At 34.8% G+C, this 21226-nt stretch overlaps 1 protein-coding gene across 4 annotated transcripts; it reads left to right on the forward strand.

Moving 5' to 3' along the window:
- Nucleotides 1–991: 991 nt before the first annotated feature.
- On the forward strand, nt 992–21170 carry plcd4b (phospholipase C, delta 4b). 4 transcript variants are annotated; one of them, XM_051711086.1, is made up of 16 exons: nt 992–1078; nt 2625–2662; nt 3135–3299; nt 3866–4094; nt 5848–5977; nt 6068–6299; nt 8252–8453; nt 8794–8938; nt 9037–9189; nt 11118–11261; nt 11360–11513; nt 18989–19105; nt 19289–19467; nt 19845–19977; nt 20360–20509; nt 20622–21169. In XM_051711086.1, exons 2-16 carry the CDS (start codon nt 2644–2646, stop codon nt 20708–20710), a joined length of 2241 nt encoding a protein of 746 aa, XP_051567046.1. In that variant the 5' UTR covers nt 992–1078; nt 2625–2643; the 3' UTR covers nt 20711–21169. The 4 variants fall into 4 exon arrangements, with proteins under 4 accessions (XP_051567046.1, XP_051567044.1, XP_051567045.1 ...); XM_051711085.1 differs by having other exon boundaries at nt 993–1078; nt 2625–2665; XM_051711087.1 differs by having other exon boundaries at nt 1056–1078; nt 3170–3299; nt 20622–21166.
- The last annotated feature ends 56 nt before the right edge of the window (nt 21171–21226 follow it).

A 21226-nucleotide genomic window follows, 5' to 3' on the forward strand; every position in this document is an offset into this window, starting at 1 on the left:
AAACTAATTTCAAACATTTAAGCATACACCTTCTGATCAAAAGATTTTTTAAGATCATGAGAAACATTTCAGTCAAGAGTTTCAAAACTTTTGACCGGTAGTGTGTGTATATATATATATATATATATATATATATATATATATATATATATATATATATATATATATTTATTTATTTACATGATAAATATTTATTTGTTTGTGTGTCGAGTGTTTATGTTTGTTGCATGTGAACACAGAAAAACAAGAAGAACCAGTGTGGTTGTTGCTTTTAGAAGTGCTTTGCAAACAAAATGAAGAAAAATGTTTTATAGCAAGTATTTTTTTGGCTGTGTCAGCATGTGTGCGTGTGTTTGTATCTGTCCTCATTTGTAAGTTGCTTTTGCCAAAAGAATACATGTAAATATAAATGGAAATTTAGGCTGTGCTCAGGAAAGTGCCCTTCTAGGCAGTGCTTAAAAGAGAAAAGTGTTGTTTAACCACAAAGACTACAAAGGTGTTTTCAAAGAATTGAATCAATTGCTTCACCATTCTATATACAGTGCCGATTTGTAATGCTTTTGCATCTGAAACCAGTCACCATGTTTTTATTCATGCATGAGCATTTATAACAATAAAAGTTGCATACAGTATGTTAACTTAACAGTAGCCAGTGCATTATGAACTAATGAACAATAAAATATTTAAAAAATTAACATTGACCATGATTTATAAATTATGTACAAATTAGGCTATTGTTCATTGTAGTTCATAATACCTAACGCATTAACTAATGTTAATATATAGAACCTTACTACAGTGTTACCAGGATTATTTATGAGAATTAATAACTGGAATTTAGAGTTTGTAAATTGACAAGGGCAGAAAACAAAACTATTTAGCTAAATAAAGCAGTATTTATTTACAGAAAGTGGGTGTGTCTAAGAAGGAATGAGTCAGAGGAAGAGGGTGTAGAAAGGAGGCAGGCAATGCATCACTTTCTGAAAGCAGCACTGACTGCAGCTCTGTTTACCAGTCCTTCACCCACAGCAGAGCCATCCTCTCGGTTTCATGAGATCTGTGTAGCTCCATTGGTCCGGTGAGTTCTGTTTATTGCCTTTTCCTGTGTCTTTCCTGTCCTGCCAGACTTTCTATTTGCTGTGTAGAGCATTTTGCCAGCATTTACATTAGTGTGGCTCACATTACAGCACGATCTTAATGTGCTGTTAGTATTTTCAGAATCTCTGTTACTGCAGATATCTGAGGAATGTATGAGAGCACATTTTACATTTATCTTTATATTTTATACATCTTTGTAAATCATAATTTACATTTATTTTTAATTGCTTCCTTTAAAATAATAATAATAATAATAATAAAATTATAAAATTCAGAGTAAAGACTTGAAGGTATACAACCAGCATTTGTTCACTAATACAGAAAAATTGCTGGAAACTTTTTATGAGCAGAATTAGATTTTGTCTAATCCACTTGGGACATAGTAGAACATAATGATAAGTGCCTGCAGAGGATTGTGTGGATCTCATAGACATATATAGCCATGACTCATGAGTCTGAATGTCATGCCTGACTGCACTACTACTTGTGCCTGGATGAGCATGTTTTTCCCTATGGAGCAATTTACTACTAGAAAATTAACTAACACATACACACTGGTTATGCATGCCGCCTATTTTTCTATTTATTTTAGCCTGTTCTGTAGTTTCACAGTAAAAAGAATGGCTAAAACAACATCCATTAAAAGGACGTTTGTGAGCTCTAATATCATCCTAGTGTAGCACTCTCAAGGCCTTCATGTCAGAAGGATTTTGGGGAAGACTCATGGAGGGCCTGGCTATTGGGAGCACAGCAACATTCCCTCAGTGTTCTGAAAATCTGACCTACCTGCTCAAGGATGACCTACCACTAGTTTGAACTCTGATGTTTAAAATTACAACAGGGGTAACACATCTTGTCAGGCAGGGAACCGACTGTCAGGATGTACTACCACCATAAACGTGTGAAGAACATTTGTCAGGTAGAAAATACTTAACAGGATATGCTAGACTAAACCACAACTCTATTCAACCCTAAATGATGTGCATACAGAACACACATCCTGAGAGGCAGGTCGAATTTTAAAAACATCAGTCGGCTTATGGGCCAGCAGTTGAAACCAATATACAAAGCAAATATACAAAGAATTCAAAGAGAGAAATAGTTCAGACATTGTCAGGCCAGTCCTTTACAGCCACAGTGGTGGATCCTGGCATAACACCTTTAATAGAGAATTGTTTTTATTGTTAAATATAATTGTGCTGGCTTTGCAGTGTAAAAATGCTATTTAGTGTAAATCATTTTTTAAGTAAAAATCATTGGCTGGGATCCCTGGGAAGACTCCTTCTCCAAAGGATGGACTACACCAATGCTATCTCAGCACTGAGCTGCCAGGGGTCAAAGGGACTAAATACACAATACATCTGTCAAGTGTATGTACACAGTGATAGATAGACATTTAGAGTGAGCTATTTGAATTACATTACAATGTAGTGTTGTGTTAAGATATTTTCTACTCTTGCAAAAATGCATTTAAATTTGAAGTTCAGGTGAGAGGTTGACATATTATTGATTATTTGTGTCTACAGAAAAGGTGCCCAGTAGAAAATGGAATCACCTCAAACAGGTCGTAAGTCCTACTATTATAATCACAAGAAAAAGCATGTGAACCCTTGGATTTACCTGGGTTTCTGCATTAATTTGGTCATAAAATTTGAATCTGATTTTCAACTCAAATAACCTCAGGTCACAACAATAGAAAAATACAGTCTGCTTAAATAACACACAGACACACAATGATACTTTCTCATGTCTTTATTTAACATACCATCTGCACTGTCAATATTTGCACAGTGTGGTCAATAAAGACATGAATGCTTTATTGTTTGTGTGTTAGTTGTTTAAGCATACTGTTTTTGTCTATTGTTGTGACTTAAAAAAAAAGTTAAAAAAATCCAAGTGTTCACATACTTTCAACTGTAACTTTAAATGTTTGTTTGCCCATAGATGTAATTTCTTTCCTTGTGGAGAAAACATCTATAACTTGGTAATGACCACAACTTATGATCATTTCTCTCTCTCTCTCTCTTTCTCTCGAGGTGACCAATGTGATAAAAACATTGAGGTCATGAAGGTGGGAATGTTTCTACGCAAAGTGAAGTCTCGCATGTGGAAACGTCAGCGCCAGCGTCACTACAAACTTCAGGAGGACTGCAAGACTATAGCATATAAGTCCAGCTGGGCAATAAACTCATATTCTACTTGTAAGCCCTCGTGGAGCTCCTCAACCACTTAGTGAAAACCTATGTTCTTAGTGCTAGTAATGCTTTAAGTGCTTTAATAATGCAATTAAGTGATGTAATAATCTGGATACCAGTTATTGGATTTAACAGAGTGAATGCTTTTAAGATTTTAAAGTAGACCATATGAGACCATTTTTTTTTTTTTAAGTTAGTGGTTCTAAATATAAAGACTCTTAAAAAATTGGGTTTGAGCCAGGAGGGGGGAAAATAATGCTCAGTTCAAATAATAAAATTCAACAAACCATATCATCATTAGGATTGCAAAATAAATAGACTTATCAACTTTCAAAAGGGAGGAGAAAGCGCTTCCCATATCTTTTGATGATGTTGTCAAAGGCTATGCATACAATGACCAAAACCACGAAAGGTTAAAAATAGAGAATACAACCAAGACATTACTTCACTTCATATCCAGTGTAAAATCTGGGTTCTGACTCCTGAAGCAAAACCAGTTGAGAACCGCTGTCTTAATGCCATCTTGTTTATTTTACCAAAACAGTACAGGAGCTTTGTCTTTATGATTTCAGTCTCCATCAGTGATGTAGAGGCTATTCGTGAGGGGCATCAGTCAGAGACTCTCCAAGGTGTGGCAAATGAGTTTCCTGCTGACCGCTGCTTCACTCTGGTGTTCCGCGGTCGCCAAGGAAACCTGGACCTGGTGGCTGACTCAGCGGAGGAAGCTCAGGCTTGGATTCAGGGCCTCAGAGCCCTCATGGAGAACATGGAAAACATGGATGAGAGCACCAAAATTAACCAGTATCCTTGATCCTTTCAGAAAGCATGATTAGTATTTTATTTTTCCTTGAGGCATGCTCTGACTTTAAAGGAATAGTTCACACAAAAATAAACTTTCTGTCATTTTTTACTCACCCTGTCATGTCATTGCAAACCCATGTATTGTTATTGTCTGTGGTACACAAAAGGCGAATTTTGAAAAATCTGCATGGAGCTTTTTTCCATACTATTACAGTTTATAATGAATACAGGCTATCAAGCTTCAAAAAGGACCATAAAAGCACCATATAAGTAGTCTATATGACTTATGCACTATATCAAGTGTTCTGATGTTTTGAGTGAGGAACAAACCGAAATATTTGATTTGAGAGCTGCATACTGAGTTACATGAATGATTTGATTTGGGAGCGAGTAACGACTTTCGGTATTTTCACATAAAGCTATCATGTGACCTCGGGGGACTTGGAATATAGCACACAAGTCATATGGACTACATTAATTATACTTTTATGGTGCTTTCATAACCATTTCTGGGGCTTGACAGACTGGCCACTTTGTACTTGCATTGTAACAGGGACTTGGACATTGTGTGTTCCACAAAAATATATAAATAAATAAATAAATAAATAACAGCATACAGGTTTGGAATAAAATGACAATGATTAAACAATGGCAAAATATTCATTTTTTGGTGAACAATTCATTTAATATTTTATGTTTTGAGGTTCACAATTTCAGAAAATGTATGAAGTCCAGTTGTTCACAAGCAACATAAAAGTAGTCCATACAACACATAGCTGTTGTGTGGCCCCAGAAAGCTTGGAATATAATGCACTTGTCATATGGACTACTGTTATGATGTCTTTATACTGAACCTTTAATAGTGCTTTATAGTATTTGTCCTTTTTGAAGCTCGACCTCTCCTGCTCACTATAAACTGTTATTCTATGGAATAGAGCTGCTAAAAATATCTATTTTTATGTTCCAAGAAAAAACCAGCATATGGGTTTTAAACAACATAAGGGTGAGTAAATGAGTGAATAAAAGTACATTTTCCATTTTTAGGTGAACTCCTTTAACTGGTGGCTCATTTTTTGAGCACAAACTTGACAAGACAGACTCAAAATAAAATGGTCTCTTTTAAAAGTAGACTCTTAGGAGATGCTGTACAAAATTCAGAATGAATTAAAGACATAAAGAAATTATTTAGAAAATCTTAAATTGATTTTGAATTATTCCCACTATTAGCCTGAACTGCTTGCTGATGCGCGGCGCTGGAATAATCCACGAGGTTCCTGTCTTCATTGATTTGATAGGCTATCTCTTATGACATTGACAAGCGGTGTTAGACTACTGAGCGAGGTAAAAATGAAAGTTTTTTAAACCATTATCTTATTCCTGCAACAACTTAATGACAATTAGACAGCAGTGCATTAATGGACTGCAGCAGAACAGCAACAAGGATATCAGTTATTATTGGGGGGACAATCTGGCCATATCTGATTATTGGGGGGACTTGTCCCCCTCAAAGTATATTGTAGTTATGGCCCTGACTAGCAATTAAGTCCATGTCCACACACATCCGTTTTCAGTTGAAAACTCTTGTTTTCAGTTTCCTAACATTATTGTTTTCCAAAGTAAGCTTTTTCGAAAATCTCTGTTTTCAGTGGAGGAAAAAAAATAGTTTGGATGAGTGGTGTTAACATAGCTAAATCAATGCATTTCCAAGTTAAAATGGATTAGTGTGGACATTTTCCTAAACGACTCCGCTCAGATGGATCTCAGACTGGTTTTTAAAAGCAGACAAAAACAAAGATGGCAGAATAAATTTTAAGGAAGCAAAAACACTGCTGAAAATGATGAACGTGGACATGAATGACGAACATGCAAGCTGTCTTTTCAAGGTGATGACTTGTAGTCCACACTTGTTTATGACACTCTACATTATCCATTTTCAACATGCTGAAACTCTTTTTGTTTACATTTTCTCGCAGAGGGCAGACAAATCTCAGTCAGGAACCCTGGAGGATGAGGAGTTTGTGGAGTTCTACAAGATGCTCACCCAGAGAATGGAGGTGCTGGAGTTGTTCCAGGAGTATTCCAGTAATGGGCAGAGCCTCTCTCAGTGTGATCTGGAGGAGTTCCTGAGAGAGGAGCAGCTGGAGGGGGAGGGCAGTTGTGAACATGCTCTGCAGCTCATTGAACATTATGAACCTTCAGACACGGGTAATGACCCACAATCAACCATTCCTGCATCCTTGTATTTATACTTTTTGTAATAGATATGTACTGTACTTACTTACTACCAAACTCACTAATTTAATTACTTAACCAATTCATATCCTGCTGAAAAGACCAGCATGAATAAACTGGTCCAAACTAGAGGTCGACCGATAGTGGATTTTGCCCATACGATAATTAAGGTGGTGGAAAAGGCTGATAACCTACTAATCGGCAGATAGTTTTCTATCCTTACGGATGAAGGGCACAGACATAGAGGGAACAAGAGTGCAAAATGAATAAAATCCCAGATGCAGTTTATTGTGCAACCAAAATCCTAATAATAACCAGAGAAACAAATTAAAATTTAATGCATAATGCAGAACATTTAACTCTAAAGAAGCCCAAAATACACAGTGGACTCTTATTTTGAAATGACGGAGAGTTGGCTCTGTTACAATGCTCTACATGTAAGGGCACGTTTTCTGATACTTGCATTTTTCTTTGCATGCCCTTGCTTTAATTTAGAACACTTAATTATCTAATTAAAATAACAAAATATGCATATATGCAATATAACATTATGGGTAAATATTGTCAATGATGAAATAGTTAGATTCAGCAAACAACAACAAAGTGTCAGTGATTGTTTTATTTCACCTCTAGATTTTATGCTGTAGAACCAAGATGTTCTAACTGTAGAATCCTCCAGTGCTGGCTACAGAGGAACAGGGAGGAATAATAAAAAAGCAAAAAAACAAAAACTATCTGCAACTATCGGCATATTTATTTATTTATTTATTTATTATTTTTTATTTATTTTTTTGATAACCGATAGTTCCAAAAAGTAACTATTGCACTGATTAGTGTACCCGATATATCTGTCTGCCTCTAGTCCAGACTGGTTTAAAGGAATATTCCAGGTTTAATACAAGTTAAGCTCAATCAACAGAATTTGTGGCATAATGCTGATTACCACAAAAATTCATTTGGACTGTCCCTCCTTTTCTTAAAAACAAAAAAACAAAAATCAAGGTTGCAGAGAGGCACTTGGAATGGAAGTGAATGGGGCCAATTTTTTGAGGGTTTAAAGGCAGAAATGTGAAGCTCATAATTTTATAAAAGCACTTACATTAATTCTTCTGTTAAAACTCATATATTATTTGAGCTGTAAAGTTGTTAAATCATAATTTTTACAGTCATTTTAAGGTTTATTGACTGTACATTGTCATGGCAACAAAGTTGTAAAACTGGCTAGAACTTTACACAGAAAAGGATAGTAAGTCATTTTATCACACTAAAATCATGTTTACATGCATATTGTTTACATCTTGTGTCTATACTTTTGAAAAAGGCCCCCATTCACTCCCATTGTAAGTGCCTCACTGCAACTTTTTGATTTTTTTTTTTTTTTTGTTTTGTTTTTTTTAAAGAAAAGGAGGGACAAGTCAAAATTTATTTTTGTGGTAATCAATATTATGCCACAAATGCTGTCGATTGAGCTTAACTTGAATTGAACCTGGAATATTCCTTTAAATGCCAGTCAGTACAGGTTTGGTGCTGATTTTGCTCACAGACAGGCATCTTACTAACTAAGTTAGTAAAGTTAGAATGAGTTCATTGCCACATACAAGTCCTAAGTCTTTTGTCTTTGGCTTTTTTTGTTTGTTAGTTTTCGATTTTCCCTTTTTTCCTCAATTCGCAGTTTGTAATGGGATATCTCAGAACTGGTTGGTTTGGTACATGGCTTAGAACTTTTAACTGAAGATTTTCTTTTAAATGCATATAGAGAAAGGTCTGAAAAAATTCTGAACTAAGGCAGCTTAGAAAGTAGGCTTTCGCTGTGAGTAGTGGGGCACTTTATCTAGATCGCTGAACAACAGTAAAGTGGTTTACTCATGATAACTTGGGAATGTTTCATGATGGGAGCAGATGGTTCCTTTTATCTTCCTTTACAGCCAGAATGAATCACTCCATGTCAATCGATGGATTCCTAATGTACCTGACGTCTCCTGAAGGATCCATCTTCAGTCCAGAGCGACAGGGCGTCTTTCAGGACATGAACCAACCTCTTGCCCACTATTACATCTCTTCCTCCCACAACACTTACCTGATGGAAGATCAGCTGAAAGGGCCAAGTAGTGTTGAGGCCTACATCCAGTGAGTTATGAAGTTCTGCTTGTTTTTGGTAAAACAGCCATGTCTTTACTTGCCTTTTTAAAGATTTTATTGCTGTATTAGCTGTAATATCTCTAATACAGATCTAATAATACATTTTATATGTTCACTCTTACTTAAGAGAAAACTTAGGTCTACTTACTTGAATGTGCTAGTGTTGTGGAGTGCTAGCTAATGTAGCAACGCCGCTAACTTAACTACATTTTCCATTAGGGTGACAGCAGTTTAGCTGTTTTATTATCTTTCAAAGCATCTTCCCCAAAACTGCACTATGCTTTGTTCTATGAGTTAATGACTGTTTATATGTGCTGAACCTGTGAAGGGCATTGAAACGAGGCTGCAGGTGTGTAGAGGTGGATTGCTGGAATGGAGCCAATGGAGAGCCGGTAGTTTACCATGGACACACTTTAACGTCAAAAATACTCCTCAAAGACGTAATTTCTACTGTTGCACAGTATGCCTTTAAGGTAATCTTTATTGCCCCACAAATTCACAAACACATACTGAAAATTATAGGTTAAATATTTTCAAAATCAATGCTTTATCCTCTCACTCCTACTTTCAGGTGTCTGAATATCCGCTCATCGTGTCCATTGAAAACCACTGTAATGTAGAGCAACAGGAAGTCATGGCTCGGTATTTCAGAGAAATGCTGGGCGATATGCTGCTGACTAGCACAGCGGATGGCAGAACCTCCAGTGAACTGCCATCCCCAGAGGTGAGCTCAGGTTAGCTATTTAGCGCTTTATTCCATGCAGATCAGGTTTAACAGTGCAATTAATATAATGCTATAACACAACCGCTTTTGAAAACTGACATGGATCTTAAAATAATAGTGGTCTTCTGATGTCATTGACTGTAATGGGCACTTTCATTTGATGGTCACAGATTAAAAACTGAGATTCATATAACATTATTTTCTATTATCAGACCTTCATTAGATGATAAGATCTTCTAATGTAATAATAAATTGTATTTATTTTATTTTTAAATTGTTTTACAGTCAGGAGACACAGTAAATGATATGTTTAAAGGATGATGTAATGGTTTTAGAGAGAAGTATTTTTTTATATCTATTAAAACTGTCCAAAAGTCTGAGACCATACTGCAATTTTTATTTTCTATTAAAACCTTTTTAGGATTTTTAGAAACAAAGAAAAAAGACATGTAATGTAAAATGAGGAAATATACACTGGCGGCCAAAAGTTTGGATTTTGCTGTTTCGGAAGGAAATTGGTACTTTAATTCACCAAAGTGGCATTCTGATCACAAAGTATAGTCAGGACATTACTGATGTAAAAAACAGCACCATCACTATTTGAAAAAGTCATTTTCGACCAAATCTAGACCCCATTTCCTACACCTTATCTTTGAGTAATCATGCTAAATTGCAAATTTGTTACTAGAAAATCAATTGCCATTATATCAAACACAGTTGAAAGCTAATTGGTTTGTTAAATGAAGCTTAACATTGTCTTTGTGTTTGTTTTTGAGTTGCCACAATATGCAATAGACTGGCGTGTCTTAAAGTCAATATTAGGTCAAAAATGGCAAAAAAGAAACAGCTTTCTCTAGAAACTCGTCAGTCAATCATTGTTTTGAGGAATGGAGGTTATACAATGCTTGAAATTGCCAAAAAACTGAAGATTTCATACAAAGGTGTACACTACAGTCTTCAAAAACAAAGGACAACTGGCTCTAACAAGGACAGAAAGAGATGTGGAAGGCCCAGATGTACAACTAAACAAGAGGATAAGTACATCAGAGTCTCTAGTTTGAGAAATAGACACCTCACATGTCCTCAGCTGACAGCTTCATTGAATTCTACCTGCTCAACACCAGTTTCATGTACAGCAGTAAAGAGAAGACTCAGGAGTGCAGGCCTTATGGGAAGAATTGCAAAGAAAAAGCCACTTTTGAAACAGAAAAACAAAAAGAAAAGGTTAGAGTGGGCAAAGAAACACAGACATTGGACAACAGATAATTGGAAAAGAGTGTTATGGATCTTAACCCCATTAAGCTTTTGTGGGATCAGCTAGACTGTAAGGTACATGAGAAGTGCCCGATAAAACAGCCACATCTATGACAAGTGCTTCAGGAAGCGTGGGGTGAAATGTCACCTGAGTATCTGGACAAACTGACAGTTGGAATGCCAAGGATCTGCAAAGCTATCATTGCTGCACGTGTTGAGAACACTTTGAAGTAGTTTAAGAAGTTCTGAACAATTATTTCAAATTGTAATAGTAATTTTTAACGTTATTAATGTCCTGACTATAATTGTGATCAGTTGAATACCACTTTGGTGAATAAAAGTACCAATTTCTTTCCATAAGAGCAAAATCTCTTCATTATTCCAAGCTTTTGGTCACCAGTGTAAGTTTCTGCAATATTTCAAGTTCAGTAATCAAATGCAACATTGGGTAAAAAGCATACTGACAATAAGATTGACCATATTAACTCTTCTGTACAAATAGTTAGATTACCTTGCTTCCATTGAAGCACAAAAGATGCTCTTTTGAACATTCTCAAATCATGCTGAGATAACATGGATCATCAGGTTTTGCACAAACTTGTGGAGACCATGAAGCTCGAGCGCATGCTGTAATGTATGATAATATAATCTACTAATTGTGGCCTTATTTAAAGGCGCTGAAGAGGAAAATCCTGCTGAAAGGGAAGACAATTGGAAATGAGTCAGAGAGCCTCACAGGTGAAGTCAGTGATGAGGACGAGGCAGCAGAAATGAACAAGGACAGTCCTTCTTCAGAGAGCGCACCAACAGATAGCAAGGTACCAGTGGAAATGTTAAGAAACTGAGAGAAGGATCAGTCTGTGTTTCCCATTTCCTTATTTTCCAATGTTATTGACCAATGCATGTCCCTCTTTAGATATTGAAGCAGAAACTATGCAAGGAGCTCTCAGACCTTGTGTTCTGTAAGAGCGTACATTTCCACAGCTTTGAGCATTCTCGAACTTCTTCTAAGCCTTATGAGATGTCATCTCTTTCTGAGACTAAAACACGGAAATATTCAAAGGAAGCAGGTCAGAAAGACTTTTTTATTCTTTTTATAATAAACTTATTATGTTAATAAAAATCTGAATGATAAAAACTGATTATATATGAATAAATTTGATGAATATGAACAATTGAAATCAATAGTTTTTATTTATGCACATTATTGTGTTCAATAGACATTAGGGTTGCTCCGATACCAAAATTTACCTCGGTATCGATACTAAATTGAAACTATAATCAACAAATAAAAAGCCTCAGATTTTTGATGAAATGACAAAGAAAATGACTTGATTAAAAGAACTGCACAAAGTCTTACAGATAAAAATGATGTGTTTTCCATTAAAAAATGTCTGGATTCCATGTAAAATGTTTTAGTTAAATGTTATGATCAAATGGTGTTTAATCAAATTGATACATACAGTTTTAATCAAATAAAAAAAACAAAAATTTATTACAAAAAAATTGCAATTTTAATTTTGGTAAATTAAAATGCTGCACAACAGAGCTTCAAAGAATGGAAAACATTAATGAAACAAAATCGAATTACCTGTGGCACAAGGCTGCTTGCATTTGTGATATTGCTTACAGATAATAATAATAATAATAATAATAATAATAATAATAATAATACAACCATTTAATACTACATAATTGTTATTATGAGTATTTTTGCTACTTTTAGAATATTATTACATTTGTATACAGTAGTTATATTTTTCTGTCTTAAGTTTCACACATTCATTTGAATAGAGCTTAGCGGGATTTCTATTTTGACAAACCTTCTTCCTGTTTTCACGGGTTAGTTATATCAAGCTTCACATTAAAGGTGCAGTATGTAAGATTCAGAAACCCTTGTTATTAATGAAACCTGTGGTCGTTAAGTGAACTGCAGCCAGCTACTTGTTGCTCGTGCTCGTGCACACATTCCATAGGGACGTGATGAGCGAGCATCCACCAAAACAATGACATAACGTACAAAGAGGATGAACGTGATCCACTGGCATCATGCTGACAGATGAGGTAGCATAATTAAAATTACACAGTTATGACTGTTTTACTACAAACTTTGAGACTAAACAAACTACTTATCAGCTAACATAGCATACTGAGACACACACACAGCTACATACTACCAAACTATACCAGAGAGTTTACTGTTGCACTGCAGTTATGTTGCACTATTGTATGTTTTGTATGTCATATGTTGTACTACAAATAAGAAACCAGCGTATTTGCTTAAATTTATCCTGTATACCTGACTTTTAGTATAAAGAGTAGATCGTTGAAATTATTTGAAAGTTACGAAGCAAGGTAGCTTGCAATTTGTCAGCGTTAGCGGGCAAGATCAAGTTAGCTAAAATTACACAGATCAATCCTTATGGCACTATATTTCACATGCTTTGCAGTTATGTAAGCTTACCCGTCCAATAAGAAGAACACCAATTCAGGGTCGGTTTTGATCCCCAAAACCGAATGAAGGTCCCTCCAGGAATCAAATGCCCTGCCGATGTTCACTCTAGTTTTCGCTCGACCGTGATCACGTTCCCACTTAGCCAGATGGGATTCAGTAGATAAATGTTTTTTTGGCTTACTCTGAGTTTGTGTGGGAGTCAGTGTTGTGCTGGGAGCTGGCCGTTTGCTGGATTCCATCTCTAAAATAACGTTACTTAGTGTTGCAGTTTGTTGTTGCTGTTGAATAGCGGAAGCACTGAGGCAAGGCTCTCGGGAGCGCGCATAAACGTCACATCCTTTGGATTTTCCCAGCAAAAGCGACCCGCTCCCTTCACATGAAAATCAGTCTACAGGCTTTAATAGGCAACCTAGGAAGTTCGAGAAGGGCTAATTTTTTAAGTTGCGTTACAAGCCGTTCACTCATTGGCAAAAAAAAAGGTGAATATTACATAAAATGTTTTACATATTGCACCTTTAATGCTGGGCTACTCCCATCGAATATTGGAGAGAGTTGTCTCCCCCACCCCCTCCTCCCCAGACTCGATGCTCACGCGGGATGCTAGGTTGAGGACACGCAACAGGAACGAGCAAACTGTCAATGGCAAGTGACGAGCCTTACACTCGAAGTTGATCAGCTAATGTATACATTTGCAATGTTTTTATTGTTTGCAAATTATAAACCAGAGGCCTGTACCATGAAGCCGGTTTCGGTGGCTAGCCAGGTAAGATTTAGATTAGTTTGCCTCAACCCCAGGTTTTAAATACCATGAAAGTTGGTCAGTTTTTAGCGGTGTTCATTGCCATAGCAACTTACGCCACACAGCTAACCTGCTCTGTAGCTGGATTACAGATCGCTTACAGATGCTGAACCAATCAGATGTGAGTAAAATGACAATCAAGTCACTCCCCTGTGTCTCTTAAAGCACACTTTACAAATAAAATCTTAGAAATCCACAAAATTGACTATTGATGATAAATTATTTATTTAAGAATCTTAATGTAGATTTTCAGCAGATAGAGTGTTGTATTTTATTTAAAAATCTAATTGCTTTTCATTCAATTGCTTTAGCCATAGCAAAACATATCTTTGAAAATATAAACATATTATATTAGGCAATCTATAAAACAGCCATTAAGATGGATTAATATGATACTTGCAAATTTTTTTTCAAAGTTTTTAAAATAGTAAAAGCTCAAGATTGCTATGGAAAGGGGTGAATGTCACACAAACCCCTTCTTTCTTTCATGGACTCGAGATGAACATACATTATTTTACTTGACGTTATAATAATATAAGCAATATAAGCAGTACACAAAATATGTCTTTTATAAAAAGAACAAATACATCTTATTATTGCATACCAGTTTTTTGCACACAGTATTCCAAGTGCTCACTTTTTAATTAATCAATAGTAGCCTTTTTTATGCTTTTTATATTTTCTTCTTTTTTTTTTTTTTACTAAAGACAATGTGCAAATTGTACATCAAGAAAGATAAAAAAAAAATAAATAAATAAAAAAAAACCAATGTTATTTTGAATAACCATATCAAATAAGCATTCACAACATATTTGATAAATAACGTGTAATTCATTCATTTGCATGTTATATTTTATTATTAAGTTAAGGCAACACCTCCTTTTTTTTCAATATTAAATGAGATAGGACATCATACCTCATATTTTAACTAATTTTGTTCAAAAATCAAGATGTCACGTCTAGATGTGTTTTGTTCATGTTTTTTCATGTCTTTTACTTTCAAGTTTAGTCCCTGTTCCTGTCATGTGATTTCCTGTTCCCTCATGTGATCTTGTCATGTGTTTCCCCTGTTCATGTGTCTTGTTTTCATTGGTTCATTGTTTGGTTACTTTGTTATCAGTTCTAGTTTGTCACTGGTTTAAGTTTATTAGTCTTGCTATATTGTTTATAGTTCTGTCTGTTCATTGGTTGTCTTGTTACCCATGTCTGTGTATTTAAGCCCTCGTGTTTGCTATTGTCTCTTGTCAGGTATTGTGAATGTAACTTTGTTGTTTTGTCCTAGCCAAGTCAAGTTTTATGCCAAGTCAAGTTTTTGTCAAAGTCAAGTTCATGTTTACTTTTAGTTCACGTTTGTAGTCAGGGTTTTGGGATTCCACGTCTGTAAATAAAACTGCACTTGGGTTCATCACTTCACCATCGTCTCTTAGTCTGCCTGTTGACAACATTGTTACACAAGAATCTGAAGGAAACAATCTATCTAAATTAACTTCTAATATTTTTAAGCAAATCCCATTAATATTCACATTCCAGACTTTTATTATTAATTATAAATGTTATCTGGTATATTTCCAAAATCATTTCTCTCTGTCTTTGGAGATAAATTATGGGGGTTCTGGTTTTAAGCCAATTTTTTTGTAATCTGTTAAAAAACTGCTATTCTGATTACCCTAAATATATTTTGTTCAGTTTTATTAAGGACAATGGCATTTTACCCAAAATAAGGTTTTCTGGATGTGTTTCTATTGTGCAGTTAAATATTAAATTAACCAGTCTAATCACTTCATTCCAATAAGTTGTCAATTTAGAGCACTCATGTAGAATTTGACTGTAATGAGCCTTTTTTTTCTGCACAATTTCTCCAACAATCCCCTTTTACCATGCTCTTGTATTTACTTTGAATAACAGGTGTTACCAAATATCTCATTTTTATCTTCCAAGCATATTCCCTCCAAATACTGGATTGAGTATGGAATGTATAATATATTTCTTCCCAGTATTGCTGATTATTTCTTTTTCTTTTTTTAATTCATCCTCCCACCTACATATAATTTTATTCACAGTGTCCTGTATCTCTCTTTCAAGTGCACTCTTTAAAATTCTTAACATTTTATTGTATTTAAAATACATTGTATGTATCAATTATATAATTTATTAATGGATGCATTTCCTTTTTATTTCTTTCCTTTTTTGCTAGATTTGAAAAGGTATCCATTCCTTTATCAGTGAACAGTTGGTGATAACTTTTCAGACCTCTATCTACCCAAAACTTAAGTGTATTATCTAATCTATTTGGCATGAAATCAGGATCTTTAGACATTTCTTGTAAATTAACTATATCTTTCATAATTTAACTATTTTTCTTTTTTTCTAACCAACTTCTAAAAGTACTATTAATACAAATATTATCTATTGATTTAAATTTGTTGCTATGTTTGGGTAGGAACAGGGATATACTAACAGGTTCCCTTATTTGATAAATTTCCATCTTCCTCCATTTCACTTTAGATTCTTCGTTCATCTAAATCAATATAGATTGAATTTGGGCAGCTTTATAATAATTTATTACATTTTATTCCATATTAGTCCTCCAAGCCTTTTTGACAACTTAAGAATTTTAAGACTTTTTAAGGTTTCCTGTTATCCCATATATATTTACAAAGTAGTTTATTCCATTGCCAAAAAACACTTTTTTGATATACTAACTGGTAGATTTTGAAAAAGGAAAACAAACTTAAGGAGCATATTCATCTTTATACTCTATTCGTTTTGTAATCAATAGTATCCTATATTTATTTGTAATGGTTTTGAATGATATATAAAGTTTTCAATTCAAAGCAATATAAAAGCTTTTATTTTTTAAATACATTTAAGCTTTTAAAATGAATAAGTCTGTGTGTTCTTGTTGGGCCTATATGAATATATGTATTATACAATACTGTGCAAAAGTCTTAGGCACATAAGATGTTTCACAAAAACATTTGTCTTAAGATGGTTATTTATATATTCAGCTTTAGTGTGTCAATAGGAAATATACATTTTATACTCCAAACATTCCTTTTGCAAATAGGATAGAATAGAATAGAAGAACAGGGAGCCCTGCAACAGATGGCATGGTCCTCACAGAGCCCCCCACTGAACATCGAGGTCAGACTGGGATTACATGAAGAGACAGCCTAAATAAATAAAGGAACTGTGGCGAATTCTCAAAGAAGCTTGGAACACTATATCTGCCAACAACCAAGAAAAACTGTGTCCAGGTGTAAGTAGGAGAATTGGTGCTGTTTTGATGGCAAAAGTGTTCACACCAAATATTGATTTAGCTCTTTTTCTGTTTACTGGGCTTTGTATAACATTAATTGATTAATGAAAACTATTTATTTCATAACTGTTATAAGAAATCCTCACTTTGAAAGTTTTTCACAAGTGCCTAAAACTTTTGCACAGTACTGTATATATATATATATATATATATATATATATATATATATATATATCATATTAAAAATTTGTTTGCAGCAGTCCTCTTGAGCCCTCGTAGCAACCGCTGTTTCTTCTTGTTGTGTAACTGTCTTTAATTGCTTTTTATTTCTTTTATATATATATATATATATATATATATATATATATATATATATATATATATATATATATATATATATATATATATTTTAAACAATGTCTTGTGCACAGTTTAAATGAATTTAAATTCTTATTTTCATAGTCATCAGCTTTCAGCAGAGAGGTAAATCCCGCTGAGTCTCTCGCCAGAAGTGAAACATGTTCTCTCACAGGATTGGTTGTGTGCCGCAAACATCACTCATTCATGTGCACAAGCACGTAATCTAAAGTCAGGATCGAAGGCTGAGTTGACAGAGAGAGTTGATGAGCTGCATCATGGTACCAATTAAACCTGATTGGACTGGTTTGAATTTATCAACCTGAAACCAATCCCGAAACCATGAGTTCGTTCAGTGACCTTCATGGTACATGTACCAGCTCATGTGGAATTTTATATAACTCTGTCAATGTTAGCTAGATGTATTGCTGCCTTCCATGGCTGCAGCGCACTGTGTTTGTCCGCTAACTTGTTTCAAATCTGGCAACCCAGGTGTTGAAATACTATTGGGAAATGGACAGTGGGCGGGATCACACAGGCCAAAACACAAACAGAAATTCCGTCCCGGAATGGTCATTTCAAAGTAGAATATACTGGCAGTAGCATTGTTTTTGGAGAAGCCAGTATTTCAACTCAGCGTGTTTCCTAAATCTCTGATAACATATTATTGTAATTTTATGTTTTAGTACAGTAAATATATTACATATTGCACCTTTAAGTGTTAACAGCCATTTATACTTGAAACACACTGCATGAAAATTAAGCACCAGCAGTGTGTGTTGAGTTTGTGTGAGTGTGTGCGCATGCATGCACCTGTGTGTGTGTACATGTTTATGCTACATTGTGGGGACCAAATGCCCCTACAAGGATTGTAAAACCTGAGATCATGAGAGAAATGGCTTAGTAAACATAAACTATGTTTTTTTGAAAATGTAAAAATGCAAAAAGGTTTCTGTGAGGGTTAGGTTTAGGAGTAGGGTTAGGGGATATAAATTATCGTTAGATTTGTATAAAATCCATCAAATGCATGGAAGTCTATGGAGAGTCCCCACAATGATATAAAAACAAGTTGGGGGGGAAATCAAAGCAGAGCGGCACCTCTTGTTCATTCTGTAGCATGCAGTGCATGTGATTGTATATTATTTAATTAAATTACATCCTTCTGCTGTTTAATGCTCACACTTGGCCATATCCAGAGGTTTTTTATTTTATTTTCAAATTGTCATTTGTCACATCTCATATCATTTTGCTAATGACAGTATACTGTAATATGGTACCGAAATTAGCAACAAGATGATATACCGTTTTCATTTTTTTTTTTTTTTTTTTTTTTTGGTATCACGATATTTCGTTAGTACTGGTAAACCGCGCAACCCTAATAGGCATTTATATGTTATATATAATGTCATAGTAGATATTCTACAATACTCATATACAATGGCCCCAAAAAGTATTTGGACAGTTTTACACAGTTATGTCATATTTAAAAATATATAAATTTTATTGCATAGAAAAAAATATCAAACCAAGCAGCATCAGCAAACAAATATTGCTAGAGCTTTTCTCAGTACTAACTTTACCTTTCTGAGCCATTTCCAATTTGTAGCTAATGATTAATTAAATTCTTAGTTCATCTGATTAAATATGGATTTGTTTCCCCCTACATGTCTAACAGGCCCAGATTTTGTGCTGCATAACACCAGACAGTTGACCAGAATATATCCAAGTGGAATGAGGACAGACTCATCAAATTACTGTCCACAGGATATGTGGAACATCGGATGCCAGATTGGTGAGTACTGTAGATCTTATTATGCCATGAGTTCCTGTGGGTGGAAAAATGAAGAAGGGCAGAATAACCTTTGGAAATGTTTTTAACACTCTAAGCCATGTAAAGAGATGTGGGGCAACATGGCTAATGTGTTGTAAAGTGGAAAGTTGATCTGCATTACATAGTTATGCTTCTGATCCATAGTGGCACTGAACTTTCAGACAGCAGGGATGGAAATGGATCTTAATGATGGGCTATTTAGTCAGAATGGCCATTGTGGCTACGTCCTAAAACCTGAGATCCTACTCAACAGAGAGAGAGTCTTTGATCCTGATAAACCCCAAGAATCGGAGAACTATCATCCTCTACTCTTCTCTGTTAAGGTATTTTAGGACTAATTTATCCAAAAATGAAAATTCTGTCATTATTAACTCACCCTTATGTTGTTCCAAACCCGCATGACTATCTTTCGTGGAACACAAAAGGAGATGTTTTGGCGAATGATAGACTCAGTCACCATTCACGTTCATTGCATCTTTATTCCATACAGTGAAAAGTGAATGGTGACTGATACCAAACATGCTGCCTATCATCTCCTTTTGTGTTTTGCAGAAGAAAGAAAGTCATACAAGTACATGTGGGTGAGTGAATGATGACAGATTCCATTCTTGGGGATCCCTGTAGACTACATTCATGTTCATTCTGCCAGTTTATTTTGAGATTTAATTTGCTGATGTTCTTTTGCTTTCATTTTTTTAAGGTTATTAGTGGCCAACAGCTCCCTAAATTAAATAAAAAAGGATGGTCCATTGTAGACCCCTTAGTAAGGGTGGAAATTTATGGTGTTCCCCTGGATCAAGCCAAACAGGAGACTGGATACATTGAGAACAATGGTGAGCAAGTGAGGAATAAATGCTTTGGTGCCATGTCATTGCAAGAGAGACTATTAGAGTGCAATACATTGATGTAACTTTAAACTGTTCCCAGACCTTTTGACCAATTAATTTCACTGCCTTTTCCAGTTGTTTGTGATTACTGAATAACGATAAAAAGTTATAATTTTTTAGAAATTGTGTTCAAAAGAGCAATATTTTTTATAGCAAATGCAAACTAAAAACATGAGTTGTAAGAGAGTCCATGACTTTTTAAGATTTTATTTATTTCTGAGATAATTTTCATTTTCAGAAAAATACCTGGAAATCACAATTTTCCTAAGGGAACCCTGTGTACATCATTCTGCATGCAATGATTTTCTATTATTTTTCATATTGATAGGATTCAACCCATGTTGGAATGAAACCTTACAGTTTAAAATCCACACCCCTGAGCTGGCACTGGTGCGTTTTGTTGTTGAAGACTATGATTTAGCATCTAGAAATGACTTTATAGGACAGTACACTCTTCCTTTTACCTGTATTCAACCAGGTAAGTTTTTGTCGACCAAAGTTAACAAAAGAACACGTATGGGTTTATGCCCTGAAATCATTTATAATTTTAATCAGGGTTTCTTGTAAATAACAAAAATCTTGATTTCCAGGTTATCGTCATGTGCATCTGTTGTCCAAAGATGGAACAAGTATTTGTCCAGCCTCCCTCTATGTTCAGATCAAAATCACAGAGCTGTGATTTCACAATTCCAGGAGTTTCCCTTACAGACCTGTAGAATGTGAAAACAGACCTGAAAAGAACACATTTCTCAAAAAACTGTTGTTCGACAGAAGAAACATTTCCTCTTGTGCTTGGCTTATAAAAGTGACTTGAAAAAAGATCTGTAAATAATTGAAACATACAAAAACATTATTTAAACTCTGCTCCTTTAAAGGAGAATTAAAGAAATTAGTTGAAATTCTGAAACATATGTATATCAAGACCACTCCCATGAGATGAAGACTCCAGTCCCATCAGTAACTTGTAAGCAGTGGTTTAAAATAATTGAGAATGGTAGAAGTGTCTTTTAATAAATGACCCAAGAGCAAATGTTCAAATGAAATTATTGTTATATATATGTACTCTCATTACGTATGAACACGACCAAGTAAATATCAAAGTATATCATGAATTAATAATTTTTCCTTGTATATCATATATTCATCTTTTTTTTTATTTATTTTTTTCAGTTTTGTCTTTTTAAAGGAATAAACA

Source organism: Myxocyprinus asiaticus, chromosome 11 (genome assembly GCF_019703515.2).
Source record: "Myxocyprinus asiaticus isolate MX2 ecotype Aquarium Trade chromosome 11, UBuf_Myxa_2, whole genome shotgun sequence".
NCBI classification, from domain to species: domain Eukaryota; kingdom Metazoa; phylum Chordata; class Actinopteri; order Cypriniformes; family Catostomidae; genus Myxocyprinus; species Myxocyprinus asiaticus.